The following is a 19372-nucleotide window of genomic DNA, read 5'->3' as shown; positions in this document are numbered from 1 at the left end:
AAAAAAAAAAAACAAAAAAAACCCTGAACATTAATTAGCAATAAAACCATATAAAAAGTAGCAAAACAGCAAAAAGCAGTATCTATGTCAGTCTGAGGCAAAAAATGTTATTACTTCTGAGAGTTTTCTTTTTTCTTTTTTTTTTTTAATTTTATTTTTCTTTTTAGTTACATTTTGTTAACTCTGTGTCCCAGCTGTATCCCGCTCCCTCATTCCCTCCCCAACCCCACACTCCCTCCCTGGTCTCCTCCCTGCCCCTTTCCAAGTCCACTGATAGGGGAGGACCTCCTCCCCTTTCATTTGACCCTGTTTTATCAGGTATCTTCAGGGCTGGCTGCAAAGTCCTCCTCTGTGGCCTAACAGACTGCTCCTCCCCTGGGGGGGGGGTGTCAAACAGCCTGCCCTTGAGATCCTGTTAGAAATAGTCCGTGTTCCCCTTACTTTGGAAAACTACTTGGTTACTGAGCTACCACGGACCACATCCGAGCAGAAGTTCTAAGTTATATCCATAGATGGTCCTTGGTTGAGTGTCAGTCTCAGAAAAGACCCTGTGTCCGGATATATTTGGTCCTTGTAGAGCTCCTATCCTTTCCATATCATACTAACTTCCCTTCTTTCATATGATTCCCTGCACTCTGCCGAGGGTTTGGTTATGAGTCTTAGTGTCTGCTTTGAAACACTACTAGGTAGAGTCTTTCAGATGCCTTTTGTGGTAGACTCCTGTCATACGTTCAATGCACATCCCATTTGTCTTTCTAAATGAGGATTAATCACCTTCGCCTGTGTCCACTTTCTTGATTATCTTCTTTAGGTATGCAGATTTCATTATGCTTATCATATCTTGTAGGTCTATATAAGCGAGTATATACCAAGTTTGTCTTTCTCCTTCTGGGATACTTCACTCAGAATGATCTTTTCTAGATCCCACCACTTGCCTGCAAATTTCCTGATTTCCTCCTTTTTGATTGCTGAGTAGTATTCCATTGTGCAAAAATACCACAATTTCTGTATCCATTCCTCCACTGATGGACATCTGGGTTGTTTCCAAGTTCTGGCTATTACAAATAAAGCTGCTACGAACATGGTTGAACAAATGTCCTTGTTGTGTACTTGAGTCTCTTTTGGGTATATGCCTAGGAGTGGTATAGCTGGGTCTTGAGGTAGCACTACTCGTAGTTGTCTGAGAAAGCGCCAGATTGACTTCCAAAGTGGCTGAACCAGTTTACATTCCCACCAGCAATGGAGGAGGGTTCCCTTTTCTCCACAACCTCTCCAGCATGTGCTATCACTTGAGTTTTTCATCTTGGCCATTCTGATGGGTGTAAGGTGAAATCTCAGGGTTGTTTTGATTTGCATTTCCCTAATGGCTAATGAGGTTGAGCATTTCTTTAAGTGTTTCTCTGCCATTCGATATTCCTCTTTCGAGAATTCTCTGTTTAGCTCTGTTCCCCATTTTTTTAATTGGATTACTTGGTTTGTTGCTTTTCTGCTTCTTTAGTTCTTTATATATACTGGATATTAGCCCTCTGTCAGATAAAGGGTTGGTGAAGATTCTTTCCCAATTTGTAGGCTGTCTATTTGTTTTGATGACAGGGTCCTTTGCTTTACAGAAGCTTTTCAGTTTCATGAGGTCCCATTTATTGATTGTTGCTCTTAGAGCCTGTGCTGTTGGTGTTCTGTTCAGGAAGTTGTCTCCTGTGCCAATGAGTTCTAGGCTGTTTCCCACTTTTTTTTCCAACTGATTTAGAGTATCTGGTTTTATGTTGAGGTCCTTGATCCACTTGGACTTTAGTTTTCAAATACACACCTGACATACATGTACGATTAAAAGCTTGGTTTCACATTGCCCACTCTTTCATGAAGCAACATGCTATGCAGTTAGTAGCACAAGGCTCTGAAACTATTGCTGTTACCTCTGGAGTCCTTTTGAAGTACAAAAAAAAAAAAAAAGTCTCTTGTGGTACAGGGCTTTAACAACTGTAAGAAAATTTCATGAACACCTGCCCTCATGAAGAACAACTAATATCCCTTCACCAAGAAAACAAAATTTAATTCTAAAGAAATTAAGATATTAGATGCAGCTAAATGTGGTGTGTCATATATCTTTAATCCCAGCACTTTGGAGGCAGAGGAGGTAGATCCAGGCCAGCCTAGTCTACAGAGTAAATTCTAAGCCAGTAGGGCTACATAGTGAAATCTGTCTTAAAAAACAAACAAACAAACAAACAACAAACAAGTTTGATAAAAATATAACATCATTATGTTTAAAAAGATTAAAGATACAAAAATTTGAAACTGCAGACTCATATGTATAGCTTTGAGTACTTATAAAATTATAGTGACATAATAAACATGTACATACATCTCTAGGCTATGTACTCTGCTAAGAGATTTAAATTAATCACTATTAGAGTTGGTACTATAAACTCTTTCAACATTTTATATTAAGAAGGATGGATGGTGGTAAAAACTTTGTAAATCATATCCACTAAAAACCTGAAATAATTATTATTTACCAAAGTTACTTCTAAGATAATGGAAACTGCCAATCTAGATAACTTTATTTATAGTATTTACGAAGACTTATTAATGTATAAAATAGCATAAATATAGAATACGAAAACAAAAAAACAAGGGCAATTTTTCAATATGTATATTACCTCTTTGTTTTCATTAAAGCCAAAACAATGCCATAGATTTCCATTAAAAAAAGCTAAAATTATATTTAACTTTGCAATACTGCCCAATTTTTTTTTTTTTTTTTTTTTAATGAATGGAAAGTCAGCACTGAAAGGCCTAATCAGAGCAATTAGGTAACAAAAAATAAAAATCATCCAAACAAGTATTTCGTTTTGCCGACAATCTTCACATACAAAACTCTGAAGACTCTGTAACACAAATTCTCAGAACCAATAAACTATGCAAAGTTTCAGGATACCAAATACACACACAATAATTCATTGTGTTTCTGTGTATTGCTAGTGAACAAGATAAATTTGTCTACCTCATCTAGAAGAAAATGGAAGTAAACTAAGCACAGAAAGGAAAACATTTGTGTAAAAATTGTTCTATGACACCAAGAAAAAATGGAACCTAGCCTCAAGAGACTTTACCCCTGCTCCAAGGTCAGATGTCCTATTTAGAGGAAGATGCTCAACAGTTTCAGCTGCTGCAGATGAAAAGTTGAGTAGGTACATGGTTGTCCAGTTAGACAAGTGAATATACTTAGGTCATACAACTTTAAACTAGTGAATTTTAGGTTTCATATTGCTGTAGTCTAAATCTGGAATGTCAGCAGAGGCCACTGTGGCACAGGCTTACCATGCAGCTTACCACTTACGCTTAAAAAGGGGAGGTGGGAGAAACTTTAGGTGGTAACATTTTACAGGCAGTCTTCTGGTAATTAGGTTCGAGTCCTTCATGGTCATGAGCCCCTCCTCCTGTCTCTTTTAACCCCTTTAATGGATTGGACCTCCAAAAGTGGAAAGCTGACTAAAGTGTATATTTAAACATAGCCAAAAAAAAAAAAAAGATGATGAGTGGAAGATTAGTTATACACTAAAAACAACACATCAAATGTGGTTAACAATTTTTTTTTTTTTTTACATTGGTTAAACACCTGAATGGGATTCAGATTTGTAATCACTAAGTAATGTCAATGACTGGTATAAAATTCAGCTGCTAAGTTGACTGTAGTAGTATATGCCTGCAATCCCAGCACTTAGGATGCAGAGGCAGGAGGACCGCCACCAAGTTTGAGGATGGCCACAGCTACATAGGAGACCCTGTAAATGAGTGAATGGATGCGTGCATGCGTACAAGCAAGCAAGGTTTCTGAGAACACAGCAGTAGGAGACAAAGGACCATCCTTTCTGGTGATCATTTTAAAGTTTGTCTCTTTTGTCTCCAATGTGTGACACATCAGTCTCTCTGATCCTTACTTAGTTCCGCTATCACACAAAGTATCTTTTTCGGTTGTGATTACTTTGTAGCATAGTAATATACAGTGAGTGTGAGAATTTTCCTATGAAAATTATGCTTTTCCACGGTACAGACCAAGAGAAAAACTTCTCAAGCTATTTTTATTTAAAAAAATAATATTCATTATTTTTAAATATATTCTTTATTACTAAAATACTTCAAGTTTATGATAAGAAAGAAAAGTTAAAAAAAAAATGTCTCATGTGGTAGCGCACACCTTTAAACCCAGAACTCAGCACCCAGGAGGCAAGGCAGGGAGATCTATAGCTTTGTCTATACAGTGAATTCCAAGGAAGAACCTGCCTTTACCAAGGGGTGGGGGGGCAGGGTGGAGGGAGAAAAAAAAAAGAAAAAGTTAAAAGAAAAATAAAAGTTAAATATAAAAATTTATATATTTCTGCACTCTGCCCAAAGCCAGGGTCAGAAAGAAGGGGAGGAAGTCCTCCCCTATCAATGGACTAAGGAAGCTGCATGGGGGAAAAGAGGGAGGAGACAAGCAAGGGGGCTACAGCCAGGATATAAATGGAATAAATTGAAATAAATAAATAAATAGATTTTTAGGTATTTATATATTTCTGAAATTTACATATTTCAGAAATACAGGGACAGTTTAACATTTAAAACTCAATCCATTTAATTAGTAACCTTGCAAGAGATGTATATAATCTCAAATGCATAAAATGTCACTTATTGCCAGCTGTGGTGGCACATGACTTCCTTTAGTCCCAGCCAAGGCAGGTCTATTTCTTTGCACTCCTGGCCAACCCAGCTTAAGTAGCCAGTTCTAAGCCAACCAGGGCTACATATTGAAAACTGTGTCAAAAAAGGAAAACAACAACAAAAACCACAAAACACCACCACGAAAACAAAACAAACCACCCACCACCAACAACACAAAAATACTGAGGAATAAAACCAGTATAAAAGACGTCATCCCATTACAAAGAAAAGCAGAATTTTGTCAACATTAAGAAGAACAAAAACAAATAAAGAGATAGACTACATCTAAAGGAGTAAAATGAACTGTACTTACACTGAGTACACAGTGGATTAAGTTTTGGGAGGAATGTCAACACTGCCCCGGAGGACAGGTTATGATGCTAAACTGGGGGATTAAAGAATGTGATGCTGACATTGCAGACATAAAAACCCACTCTGCTTCCAAGATCTCTTCCATAAACTTCACAAACCTAGAATCATAGTGAAAAGTTGGCCCAGCTGCTACCTTGGGTGTTGCTAACTTTAATTCACTGTGATTTCATTTCCTAGTGCACAGAATGGAAATGATCTAAAAATCTCTCTGAGGATGGACTGCTTTCAACAAGACAGCTGCTGTTGACAGACTGAGAAAACATCTTTGCTCCTGTGATAAAGTCAGCAAATGTACTCTAGAAAGTGGAAGCTAATTCTTAGAGCTAAGGAAATGGGTCCATATCGAAGAGAAGAAAAGCAGCAGACAGGTTGAGATATTTTTCTCCAGTCAAAAGAACCAGACAATCCAACTTGGAAAAAAGGAAAAAAGATTTTGTTTTGTTGCTTGAAAGATTACTAGCAAAGTCAGCACACTATATTCTGTTTTTCTTTTCCCCTTTGATACCCATATTTTCTGCCAACAAAACTTTGAAATGTATTCAGTGTGTTGATCACACATTCAGTTCAGTGCTACTGTAATTCTACCTCATCTGGGTTAGAACTAAGCAAATCATAATGAGTGGCAGAAATAAGTTTACTGTTTTAGGAAACCAAGGACTGAATTAACAGATTTCATTCTCCAGTCTCCTGAATAAATAAAGCACTGACTAAAACCAAGAGGATTAGAAATACCTGCAGGAAGAATTTGCAACTTGTGAAAAGAAAAAGATGTCAAAAACAAATAAACAAGATAGGAATAATACAATACAATGAAAGAGTAAGGTAGGAATATGGAAAGTGACTAGAAGAAATGAAAGAAAATAAGTTGCAGAAACAGAAAGCAAAGCTAACAGAGAATGTGGGAGCCATTTTGTCTCAAGTGACACCCTCTGAGAACGACCTAGAACTAAGTGGAATAGCCCATAAGACACAACAAATTAGGCAGCATAGAAAGCATCTACATATGGTGATGATTACTCACTACAAAAGAAGATTCAAGTAGGACATAAGTCTTAAGAATTTATACACTGGAGACACTGGAGTGAACATGCAAAAACTTAAATTCCAGCTTTGATACTTACTATCCTTATGACCTTGGGGGAAGTTACTGCGCTTCTGTAGCAACAAATTCTTCACTTTGAAAGTAGAAACCCACCTGACATACTAACTTGAGTATGCAAAGAGATAATGCCTGCAAAGCCATTATTTAATGAGTACTCCTAATGAAGAGCCACTTTGAGGCTCCTTGACATAAGGTGACATTTGCCTTGAAAATGGACAAGTCTTTATTCCCATCTCACGCAAAGACAGCACCAATCCTGGGATTTATCCAGAAGTGAACAGGCAGCCTGTGATATGTACACATGAGTCCACTGATAGGTTCTTCTTAAACTCTCACTTGATTTTCCTCTGAGGCTGTGTGTATGAGGAAGATTCTAGATACTAATTATATGGTGTGCTGCAGCAGCTCTAGGTTATTGTCTAGTATGGTATTTTCTTATAGCATGGGAGGGTGCTGCACATCTTTATTCCCAGCACTCTGGAGGCAGAGGCAGATGGATCTGTGAGTTTGAAGCCAGTCTAGTCTACGTAGCAAATTCCAGGGCAGCCAGGGATATATAGTAAAACCTAGTTTCAAAAACCAAACAAATGAATAAAATATAATTTTCTTTAAATCAATACCTATATATTGGAAAACAACAATAAGAATATACTTATTTATACAGCAGCGTTTGCTGACTAGTAGCTAAAAATGTATACGATCTTTCACAACAAACACATTCATTGATTTGGCCTGTAGTGTCTTAAAGTAGGGGTTAGATGGATAATGCACTGAGTGAGTTGGAGTTTTATTTTACTTCATGCAGATGCAGATAATCCCCATCACTGTGAAAAAGGGTTAGGAGTATAGCTATAACCAAAACATATGTAGAACATATATGTATGTTCTATGCCCAGATGGTTCTATGCTCACATGCTAATATGTAGGGTTTCTGAAATGAGAAAACAGGATGAGTGCAATGATTACTAAGATAAGCTGTCCAGAAATACAACGTTTCAGGAAACATTGGAACAGAGGCAGATGTTTACATAGTCTCCCGTGATATAGGTTCTCTGTGTCTCCATGCTTTCCAATGAGAGAACAACTTTTACTTATATTAAGTTAGGCAGGTGGCATGTCTGAACACACAGACAAATCCAGGAAAAATCAACATCCTTTATAACATCTGTTATAAAGGAACTCAAAGGATCCAAAAATGAAATAATCGTATGGTTTAAAGGTGGGAGAAAAAAAAACTTAAAAGGTCATGAAGCCAAGTTTCTATAAATACTATAAAAAAAAGAAAATAAAAAATAAAAGCTTGGCCCAAAGCTTGAAGTTTGGTTGAACCACAGCCAACACACATTGAGAAAAAAAAAAAAAAATCACCAAATTTTCATGTCACCGTTTACTACGGAATTATTAAGGAGATAAATTTAAATTCAGGTGTATTCATAGTTCACTGCAATCCTCACATAAATATTTTATTGAAAAGAAAAGAAACTTTAAGGTATGTAAAATATAAACATATAAGAAGTAAAGTACATTCATGTTCTACCACGCTTGCTCACATGAGGACCCATCTCCACAGCAGCCCTCTTCTCCGTCATGGACTCAAACCAGACAAAGCATTTGAAGGTACTTCTCAAGGAACAAATTCCCAAGAGACTCGGCCCAGTGACTATTCTGGGTAGCCAGTGATTTCTGCTTCTGGCCACACTATCTACATAAGAGAAGGGTAGATATTATGCAAATGACTGCCACTTCTTTACTGCTCAATATGATGTATTAATTCGTATTAGCTCTTTTACTTTTTCTTGATAATTAATTCCCAAATATTTTTGCATTAAAATTCTTATATTTTTAGGGTTTGTGTGTGTGTGTGTGGGGTCAAACCAATTAAATTATTTCAAATTAATAAATTATCACTGAGGGGATTCATAACTTACCTTTATAACAAAATTTGAGAAAAAACAGTGCTCTAATTTCAAATGAACTGAAGTACAACCATTGAAAGAAGGTTTTAAAGTCAGAATAAGTTTGCCTTTTGATTCTTTGGTGCAACTAGAGATTGAACCCAGGGCCTTATTCAAACTAGGCATCTGCAACTCAGAATTAGTTTTAAAGTAACGGAATAAAATCCTCCCACCCATGACTGATCTCATTATCTTACAGTATTCCTTTTAAAATGTCTTTATTTTTACAAATAAAGACCATTTACTCTTCTAGCTTGTTATATTGTAACTCTACTAAAATAAAATTGTACCCAAGTCTCACTTATTGAAATCTCATTGATTTATTATAAATTTAAATTGCTACTTCCACACCAAACTATCAATACATTTTCCAGAAGAAATCGCATAATGGTTTCTATTCAAATGTCAATACTATTTATTTATATTACAGCTCATTTTTAGGCCACCATGTCTTTTGTACACTGCATTATACTACCATTTGCACTATGAATTGAATGAATGGCAATTACCAACAGCAATGAAAGTGTGTGAGGACCCTACATTTGCAATGATTTTTTTAAAGTCTCTTTTCTTTTAAATTTTTTTTATTAATTTATTTTTAATTAATTATAATTTATTCACTTTGTATTGAAGGAATTGAGGACAACAGTGCTAACTCCATTTTGTTTCTCAGACTCTATCTTAAGTTGATTGTCCTTAAAGTGACTTGGCCACCACATTTGGGTTTCGAGAAAATCCACCTGGCCCTCCACCCCACAGGTTGTCATGAATACCACAGAATGTGATAATTGATAACTACAATCAGGACTCCATTCCACAGGTTGTCATAAATACCACGGATGGATCTTCTACCCAGCAGGCTATCATAGAGATACCCTAGAAATCTTGCCATTTGGCCTGGTGGCTTTTTGAACCCTTTTCCCCAATATTACCCTTCCCTGTAATACCAAGGCTAGTAATTCCCCACTTGCAGTTTTCCCCTTTAAAAACTCTACCTCCCTGAGACTGGAGGAATCACTTTCTAACCTGTTGCATCAGGATAGATTGGTGGCCCCATCTTAAGCTTGAATAAAGATCCTCCAGTGATTTGCAACAGACTTGACTTCTGGTGATCTTTTTGGGTATCTAATGAATCGGGCACAACAGTATCCCAGCTGTAGCATCCTCCAATCTTTCTCTCCCAATGCTACCTTCTTCTCCTCCTTTGTCCCTCCCCCAGTCCTCTGATAGGGGAGTTCCTCCTTCCCTTCCATCTGACCCTAGCCTATCAGGTCTCATCAGGACTGGCTGCAATGTCCTCCTCTGTGGCCTGGTAAGGCTCTTCTTCCCTCAGGATGAAGTGATCAAAGAGCCAGCCACTGAGTTCCTGTCAGAGACAGTCCCTGTTCCTATTACTAGGGAACCCACTAGGACACTGAGCTGCCATGGGCTACATCTGTGCAAGGGTTCTAAGTTATCTCCATGTATGGTAATTGGTTGGAGTATCAGTCTCAGAAAAGACCAATTTGCCCAGATTTTTTGGTTCTGTTGCTCTTCTTGTGGAGCTCCTGTCCCTTCCAGGTCTTACTATTTTCTACTCCTTTCATAAGATTCCCTGCACTCTGCCCAAAGTTTGGCTATGAGTCTCAGCATCTGCTTAGATACACTCTTTCAGAGGCCCTCTGTGGTAGGCTCCTGTCTTGTTCCTTGTTTTCATCCTCTTCCCATGTCTATCCCATTTGCCTTTCTAAATGAGAATTGAGCCTCTTACCCAGGGTCCTCCTTCTTGCTTAGCTTCTTTAGGTGTATAGGTTTTAGTATGTTTATCCTATATGATATGTCTAATATCCACTTAAAAGCGATTATATACCATGTGTGTCTTTCTGCTTCTGGATATCTCATTCAGGATGATCTTTCCTAGTTCCCACCATTTGCCTGCAAATTTTATGATTTCCTTGTTTTTAATTGCTGAGTAGTATTCCATTGTGTGAATGTACCACAATTTCTGTATCCATTCCTCAGTTGAGGGACATCTGGGCTTTCTGATTCTGGCCATTATGAATAAAGCTGCTACAAACATGGTTGAGCAAATGTCCTTGTTATATACTTGAGCATCTTTTGGATATATGCCTAGGAGTGGTATAGCTGGATCTTGAGGTAGCACTATTCCTAGTTGTCTGAGAAAGCGCCAGATTGATTTCCAAAGTGGTTGTTCAAGTATACATTCCCACCAGCAATGGAAGAGGGTTCCCCTTTCGCCATATCCTCTCTAGCATATACTGTCACTTCAGTTTTTGATCTTAGCCATTCTGATGGGTGTAATGTGAAATCTCAGGTCTTTCACTTGCTTGGTTAGAGTTACACCAAGGTACTTTATGTTAGTAGTGGCTATTGTGAAGGGTGTTGTTTCCCTAATTCCTTTCTCAGCCCTTTTGTCTTCATATACAGGAGAGCTACTGATTTTTTTTTTTTTTTTAGTTAATTTTGTATCCAGCCACTTTGCTGAAGGTGTTTATCAGCTGAAGGACTTTTCTGTTTGAATTTTTGAGGTCATTCAAGTATACTATCATATCATCTGCAAATAGTGATACTTTGACTTCTTCCTTTCTAATTTGTATCCCCTTGATCTCCTTTAGTTGTTTTATTGCTCTAGCTAGGACTTTTAAGTACTATGTTGAAGAGATATGGAGAGAGTGGGCAGCCTTGCCTTGTCCCTGAGTTCAGTGGCATTGATTTAAGTTTCTCTCCTTTTAGTTTGATGTTGGCTATAGGCTTGCCGTAGATTGTCTTTACTATGTTTAGGAATGTGCCTTGTATCCCTGATTTCTCCAAGACTTTAAACATGAATGGGTGTTGGATTTTGTCAAATGCTTTTTCAGCATTTAAGGAGATGATAAAAGTCTCTTTTCAAAAGAATACTTCTATAGTAGGAAGTCCCAAGGCTGAAGTTCTTGTGAGGACAGGACTGACAAACATCTATTTGATGAATTACCTTTATCTTCCACTAAAACAAATGTCTCTCAATTTAACTGCCCGTATTAACTTCTAGCCATCTTTGTCTAGCAACTTGCTACTTCAAATTTAAATCACTTATTTAATAAGCTATGCTATCATACAGGTCATAGCAGGCATACTATTAAAAGCAAGAATTCAGAGTTGTGCAGGGATGTTGTACAACTTTAATCCAGTACTCAGAAAGAGAGGCAAATGGATCTCTATGACAGACTGGACTGCAGAGCAAGTTCCAGGACAGGCAAAACTACACAGAGAAACTCTATCTTAAAAAAAACAAACAAACAAAAAAACAAAACAAAAAAAGGAGTGTTCCATAATTAAAATTGAAAATTGCTATAGCTACAATGAATCAAGTAGTTTACTGTAAAACTTCTCAAAGCTTTTGAGACCATCAACATTGAGGCTCTCTGCTTAAGAACTCACTGTTCTTATGCTAACAGACATGTTAGTCTATCTACCTCTTCCTCATTTGGAAAAAGGAGGAAAAAAGGAAGCATTTCCATCACTTTAGGTCACAGAACTGGGCAGTACAGAACACACCAGAGCTTCTTGGATGGACTTCTCAATCTATCAACTTCCATGATGGTGAGGTCACTTTCACTTTCAACAGTTTTGTGAAAACTTCATTCCATTTTCCCTCTCCTTGGGTAACGACTTTCAAACCACTTACCTCAGTGGTCGTTCCTATGTCAGCAGACGGGCTGCATGTGCTGGTGTCTGGTGGAGCTGTGCCTACGCTGCTCCGAACTGGAGAACAAGGAACAGGCCCTGCCATGGTCTCTGGGTAGACTGAAGACGGACTAAGACTGCCTCTCTTCTGAAGCGTATTCCAGACTTTACTCATGGTGTCAGCCAATTCATAAAAGAGCTGGACCTGAGCATGGGGGAAGTGGAGGAAAGAATCAAGTTTGGAATTCTATTCATAACCCACTAAAATGCTAGATATAAGAAAATTAACACATCCAGAAATATGAGCGTGTACAAAATAACTGCCAGTGCATTGTGTCTCAAACTTATACTGTGCTATTTCATAATCAAACAAGCATTTCTGTGGATGGAAGTAATCTAATGAGAAGAGTTCATTATTGAGAAGTAGATTCCTTTTAAGATATGATAATGGAACAAATACAAATGCCTCTTCCACAGAGAACTGGGTAAAAAATAGAAAGCAAATATATACCCTGGTAAATGTGATTACTTTGTGAACTATGGAAAGTATTTCACCCCCTTTTTCAGATAATTTCCTTATCTAAATGTTCTCTATTTTCCTGAGGTAAAAATGAAATGGGATTTCTTGCAAGGCAAGTAAAAAGGGTGATATAAGAGTAGGACAAGGAAAATATTATGAGACTTCTAGAGACAGAAAACATATCCAACTGACTTCCCCTGGGAAATGTCATTCCAATATTCAGAGAAAAGCTGGTTAACTTGTAAATTGTTTGACTGAGTTCTAAGATATTTATACAAGATTTCATAAATAAGCATTAATCACGGAGTTTGTATGAGAACACATTGGCATATACTATATAAAACAAGCCCAGGGGAAATGAAAAAAAATAACATACAAGCAAATCCACAGCTGGATACCATACTCTGATTACCATTTAAAGAGGTGAAATTCTCCTATTTATGAAGAGTTTCAGCCTCGGGACACATCCAGATGATGAGGATGGCTTCTCATGTGGGCAGAACACATACACAGAACCAATGCTGTCAATGCACCCCTGATTCAAAGCCCTGCGTGGTATACAGTTTTCTACTGCTTTTGTGTAATGAAGTCTCAAATCTGGAGTCATGGATATTTCTTCTTTTAAAATGACCTAATGGCTACAGACTACAGATTCTACCAAAACAAAACAAAACAGAAAAATACTTCAAAGAATAAACACTTCTAGTCTATTTCATAAGTAAGATTTTTTTTTCTTAAAAGAAACAATTTTGTTGGAACCCAAATGCTTCTTTTTTTATTAAATAAAAGAGCTGTCTAATAAGGACAGCATTAACCAAAGGAAGTAAGTTCTACTCCTCACAGTTTAGATTTATTTACCTTTGAGGCATAGTACTGTTTTTACTGTCAGTACTTCCATTTCCTTCCACTGTTATGTTTTTAAAATCATGCAAAAACACATGTGTTTAAGGTGGCAGCAAATAACAACATAAACGTCAAATGTAATTTTATTTTCAAAGGAAAACTTGCTAACATCACTTCTCATCCCAAATAAAGCAAACATTTTGAGAATAAATGATCAATTTCAGTTGGAAAAATGAAACACTGAGAACTAAAATCAACAACAAAATTAGAATGTGTATAACTAATCAGTGTAACCATTCTAAATATTACCACAGAGTAACAGACACTCTCATTTTCTGCTGCTGAAAATATAAAATTTAAATCCAGTTTGTGAATTTTGAAAGAAGTATATATTTACTACATTATCTGGCCATTTCAAGTAGTTTCTCTAAAAAGAAAAGCTGATTGTTGCTGAGGCATACATACAAACATTTACAACATTATGTGTGATAACTTAAAAGTGGAAAATTCCCAAATGCTTAATAACAAGCATGGAAAAACCAAACTACAACCACATAGTTAAATGTTACTTAGCAATAAAAAAGTCTGATGCATGTGAAATATAAACTAATTTAAAAATGGCTGTGAAGAATGAAGGAAGCTAGAAAAAAATTACAACTGTATAATTCCATCGACCCAAATGTCTAAGGAAAAGGGAGTGGGGTTTCAAAGGTCTATAAGTAACTTTGGAAAACAGTTCCTAGGATGGTTTAACGAGTATGGATATCCCAAGTTTTTCCAAATTTAAACACAGAGTTTATTGTACACTATGAGTACTTCAGTAAGACTGGATTAAGAGATAAATGAAAACTATGTATCTGTGAATACCATTTTCTGAGCTATGTGTGAACTTAACTGAAAAGCAATGGCAATCTGAGAATGAAGAACTAGCTAAATGAAAGTTTTATTTTTTAACTATTCAAAGATAAAGATAATCTTATCATAAAGAATGGAACCTAGTTAGAAGTTTATCTCTGAGATCTAGAGCATAAAATGGACACCCACTGAGATCCAGAATAAGAAATCAGTGGCCACCAAAAATATAGAACAAGAAATGGATACCTACTGAGATCTGGAACATAAAGGATGCTCATTGAAATACAAAACATGAAATGGATGCCCAATAAAATCTAAAACATGAAATGAATCCCCACTGAGATCAAGAACATGAAATAGATACCCACTGAGATCTAGAACAAGATAGGATACTCACTAAGGTCTAGACGCAAATTGGATACCTGGTGAGATCTAGTACATGAAATGGACACCCACACTCACAACTTTACCTAAAAGCTATTCACTCAGAAGTCTGTGTACACAAGGATCAAGAAAGACAGGTGACCAACCAAGGACCAACCTAGAACCTCTGCTCGGATGTAGCCCATGGTAGCTCAGTATCCCAGTTGGTTCCCTAGTAAGGGGAACAGGGACTATTTCTGACATGAACTCAATGGCAGGATCTTTAACCTCCCCACCCCCCAAGCCTCCCCCCAAGGGAGGAGCAGACCTGCTAGGCCACAGAGGAGGACTTTGCAGCCAGTCCTGAAGATCCCTGATAAAACAGGGTCAGATGAAAGGGGAGGAGGTCCTCCCCTATCAGTGGACTTGGAAAGGGGCAGGGAGGAAATGAGGAAGGGAGAGTGGGATTGGGAGGGAATGAGGGAGCAGGATACAGCTGGGATACAGAGTTAATAAAATGTAACTAATAATAAAAATAAAGAAAGAAAGCCAGGTGATAACAAAATGCCTAATTTCATAAAAGAAGAAGGGGGTAGGGTGCACAGAAGAAGAGGGAGAGGCGTGCCAAATCACCTATGTTCCAGCTCTGAGCAACAAGGAAAGAGTTACAAGAAGAGAATTCCCAGCTGGACATGGTGGTGCATGCCTTTACTCACAGCACGTAGGGAGGTGGAGACAGAAGAAAGATGATTGCTTTGAGTTCGAGATCAGCCTAATCTACAAAGTGAGTTTTGGACAGCCAAAGTCACACAGAGAAACCTGTTGGGAAAAAAAAAAAAAAAGCTTCCTGGTTAGGGAAGAGAGAAAGAACTAAGTCCAGAGTTTGGGAACTAAAACAGCACCAGATCCTTCGTCTTGGAACATTACAAGCCAAGCATTACCACTTTCTTGTTATGTTTTATTTTATTGTTATCTACTGTCATAGTGATGGAAAGCCAGGGAACACATATAGAGAATTTGAATCTGTTCTTTCATGTTCTACTCTGTAGAACGTAAGGAACCAAGCTCCATTAATGAGATGCCTTAAAACCTCAGAAATGTTTGTGTTGAGTATGGTTAATAAGTCATTATATCAGCACTGTAATGTATCATCTGAGACAAGAGTAGAATCATTCCTTGCTGCCTTTCTAAGACCTGCGTGTCCTGAGGTCTGTACCCACATACTGAAAGTTCTGCTCCCACAAATGCACAACAATTGCCCATGGGCCTTCATATTATTGTCTGCCTATGGGTATCTGTGTTCAAAACTCTCTTTTAAAATGGAATTAATAAATTTGACTCTAATGCCTCATTTTACCTTGATTACCTTTGTCACAAACCTTATATCACATTCTGAGATAAAGGGGACTAGGACATTAATACCAACTTTCCAACCCCAGGGACACTACTCAAACTCAACAATTTTTCTTACTCTTAGAAACATTTTAAGGCAGCCACTAGCATTAGCATTCTAAAAGCATCCTAAAAGAAGGAGAACCATGCCATAGCTATTCTCCTTCACAGCACTACCAGAACAGTCCAAGAATGGAGTCCTGTGAGACAAAGTCTGAGTGCTTCTCAGGAAACACCAAGAAAACAAGACAAGAGTCTTTTGACCTCAATTTCTTAAAAAAACACAGAATTCTTGGAATGTGTTTACATGATCCTCTCAGGTGTAGAGGACAGGAATGAGTTTGCTTCAGATTATTCATTACAACTGGCAAGTATGTGTTTATGTTCCTCTACGGAAAAACATGTTTTTACCTCATGTGGCTTGGATTGTATACTTTACTCAGGTGACTATTCTTAACCCTCAGAGTATAAATTATCTAATGCTCTGAATAAGGTTGGCTACTGCATCAGACTTTAAGATTAAAGCCTCATTTTTAGGCCCCACTCCAGATTCATGACACCAACTAGAGTGGTAAACACCATTCTATGAAAGCACATAGCACATTATATACAATACAACAGAGAGAAGCAGGGAGAGCGCCAGCAAAGTGGTTCTGTGCAACCAAGACTGATAACCTGAGTTCTATCTCCAAGACCAATTGGTTCAAGGACAGAAACAACTCCCATAAGCTCTCCTCTTCAAATGTGGCATGCATGCACACCCACAAACAAACAAACAAACAAACAAGAGACAGCAGAAGAGAAAAGAGCTGCAATGTACTAGAAAGGAAGTTCTCCAATATTGAATGATAGCAGAACTTAGTTTTTTTTTTTTTTTTTTTTTTTTTAATACTTTAAAAACTACCCAGTCATGGTGGTGCATGTCTATAATTCCAGCACTCTGGGAGACAAAGGCTGGCAGATCTCTGTGAGTTTCAAGACCAGCCTGGTGTACAGAGTCTAGGACAGCCAGGGCTATTACACAGAGAAACCCTGTCTCAACAAATAAACAAGCAAAATAAAAGAACAGAAAAACTGGCTAATAACTACTAAAGCTGAAATAGAGATTTAAGAATACTTGAAGTTAAAAAAAATGCAAATTTTGGAACAGGAGAGATGGCTCAGTGGTTAAGAGCACTGTCTGCTCTTGGGAAGGTCCTAAGTTCTATTCCCAGCAACCGCATGGTAGCTCACAACTATACTGGGATCTGATGCCCTCTTCTGGTGTGCAGGTATACATGCAGAAAGAGCACTCATCTACATAAAATAAATAAATCTTTTAAAATTTTAAATTTCATATATGCTAATGATTTATATAAAACCAGATGAGATGAATTCATAGTAATCATAAGATAAAAATATATCATGAGTGGCATATCACAGTTGAAATGATATAGGAGTAGCACTGTCCTTGAGTAGGAAACACTGGTGTTCTCTTCTGGTACAAAATATGGCAAGACGAGAAAACAGATTGTGAGAATCTGATTAAAAATTATACTTGATCAGTTCAGTACACCCTCTAGTCAACATGATTTCCAAACATCAGAACTACAACTGATTTTATTCTTTCAGCCAAAAAATAAATTTATGCTATCATCAATACAATTCTCATTATAAAATTTGACAGAACTTCAAAGCCATTCTTAATCTAATCACCATAATGTTGACGACCAAACAGATATGGTATTTAACAGGGAGAAAAAAAAAAGCCTTTTAAATAAACGAACACTGAAAATAAAACCAGTTAGCTTTTCTAAATCAAATGTACCAACCTGAGGATTAGAACATTTGATTTCTAATGACTCTAAGTCAACATGCAGACAGACAACGAATGAATGCCTTCCATCAGGTCCCAAAGGAAGCAGCTTTTGAGATGTGACCGCTAGAGTAGAGGTACATCCCATGGGTTCCACTAGGGAAAGTGTCACTTGCTTTCCAAAAAGGGTATATATGCTGAAATGATGCAAGCTTATGGTCCAAGGAAACGCATCACCTAAAGAGAAAACAGAAGATCAACAAAATTATATAGGTAACTAACTTAAACAGAAACTTCTCTAACATTTCTATCTGAAATGTAAATACACTGTCGTAATTATTTATTAATATCTATATCTTTACAAAATAAGAAATATCGATATACATGCATCAATGTATCTGCCATATAATATTAAGAACACTGGATATAAATCTTAAATGTGTAAGTGGTTACCACAGAGTGACTTATTTTCTTCTATGTATAAACAAAATTTCTTTAATAAGAATGTTGCTGGAAGTCCTTGCTAGAGCAATAAGACAGTTGAAGGAGATCAAGGGGATACAGATGGGAAAGGAAGAAGTCAAATTATCACTATTTGCAGATGATATGATAGTATATATGAGTGACCCCAAAAACTCTACCAGGGAACTCCTACAGCTGATAAACACCTTCAGCAAAGTGGCCGGATACAAAATTAACTCAAAAAAATCAGTAGCACTCCTGTATACAAAAGACAAAAGGGCTGAGAAAGAAATTAGAGAAACAACACCATTCACAATAGCCACAAATGACATAAAGTACCTTGGTGTAACCCTAACCAAGCAAGTCAAAGACTTGTATGAAAAAATATTCAAGTCTCTGAAGAAAGAATTAGAGGAAGATATGAGAAGATGGAAAGATCTCCCATGCTCATGGCTTGGCAGGATTAACATAGTAAAAATGGCCATCTTACCAAAAGCAACCTACAGATTTAATGCAATTCCCATCAAATTGCCAACACAATTCTTTACAGACCTGGAAAGAAAAATTCTCAACTTCGTATGGAATAACAAGAAACCGAGAATTGCTAAAACAATCCTCTACAATAAAAGATCTTCTGGAGGTATCTCCATCCCTGATCTCAAGCTGTACTATAGAGCAACAGTTATAAAAACTGCATGGTACTGGCATAGAAACAGAATGGTGGATCAATGGAATCGAACAGAAGACCCAGAAATAAACCCATACACTTACGGACACCTGTTTTTTGACAAAGATGCCAAAACCATACAATGGAAAAAAGATAGCATCTTCAACAAATGGTGCTGGTCCAACTGGATGTCTACATGTAGAAAAATTAAAACAGATCCATACTTATCACCCTGCACAAAACTGAAGTCCAAGTGGATCAAAGACCTCAACATAAAACCAGACACATTAAATCGGCTAGAAAAAAAAGTGGGGAATACCCTAGAACTCATTGGCACAGGAGAAAACTTCCTGAACAGAACACCAACAGCACAGGCTCTAAGAGCAACAATCAATAAATGGGACCTCATGAAACTGAAAAGCTTCTGTAAAGCAAAGGACACCGTCATCAAAACAAAGCGACTGCCTACAGATTGGGAAAGAATCACCACCAACCCTTTATCTGACAGAGGACTCATATCCAATATATATAAAGAACTAAACAAGCTGAAAAGCAATAAACCAAGTAATCCACTTAAAAAATGGGGAACAGAGCTAAACAGAGAATTCTCTGTAGAGGAATATCGAATGGCAGAGAGCACTTAAAGAAATGCTCAACCTCATTAGCCATTAGGGAAATGCAA

General features: G+C 37.3%; 1 protein-coding gene across 1 annotated transcript in view; it reads right to left on the bottom strand.

The window, feature by feature from the left end:
* The window catches only part of Vps13b (vacuolar protein sorting 13 homolog B), a 563330-nt gene that overhangs the window by 262620 nt on the left and 281338 nt on the right, over positions 1-19372 (bottom strand). Inside the window, exons 24-25 of the mRNA XM_055622389.1 lie at positions 17578-17798; positions 11795-11998 (exon numbers count right to left, since the gene is read on the bottom strand). Of these exons, the coding sequence (XP_055478364.1) occupies positions 11795-11998; positions 17578-17798 (425 nt within the window). The remainder of the gene's footprint in view (positions 1-11794; positions 11999-17577; positions 17799-19372) is intronic.

Source organism: Psammomys obesus, unplaced genomic scaffold (genome assembly GCF_907164565.1).
Source record: "Psammomys obesus unplaced genomic scaffold, mPsaObe1.curated_primary_1811, whole genome shotgun sequence".
Taxonomy (NCBI): domain Eukaryota; kingdom Metazoa; phylum Chordata; class Mammalia; order Rodentia; family Muridae; genus Psammomys; species Psammomys obesus.
Note: the sequence above shows the minus strand (reverse complement) of the source record. Positions and strands in the feature narration are given on the sequence as shown.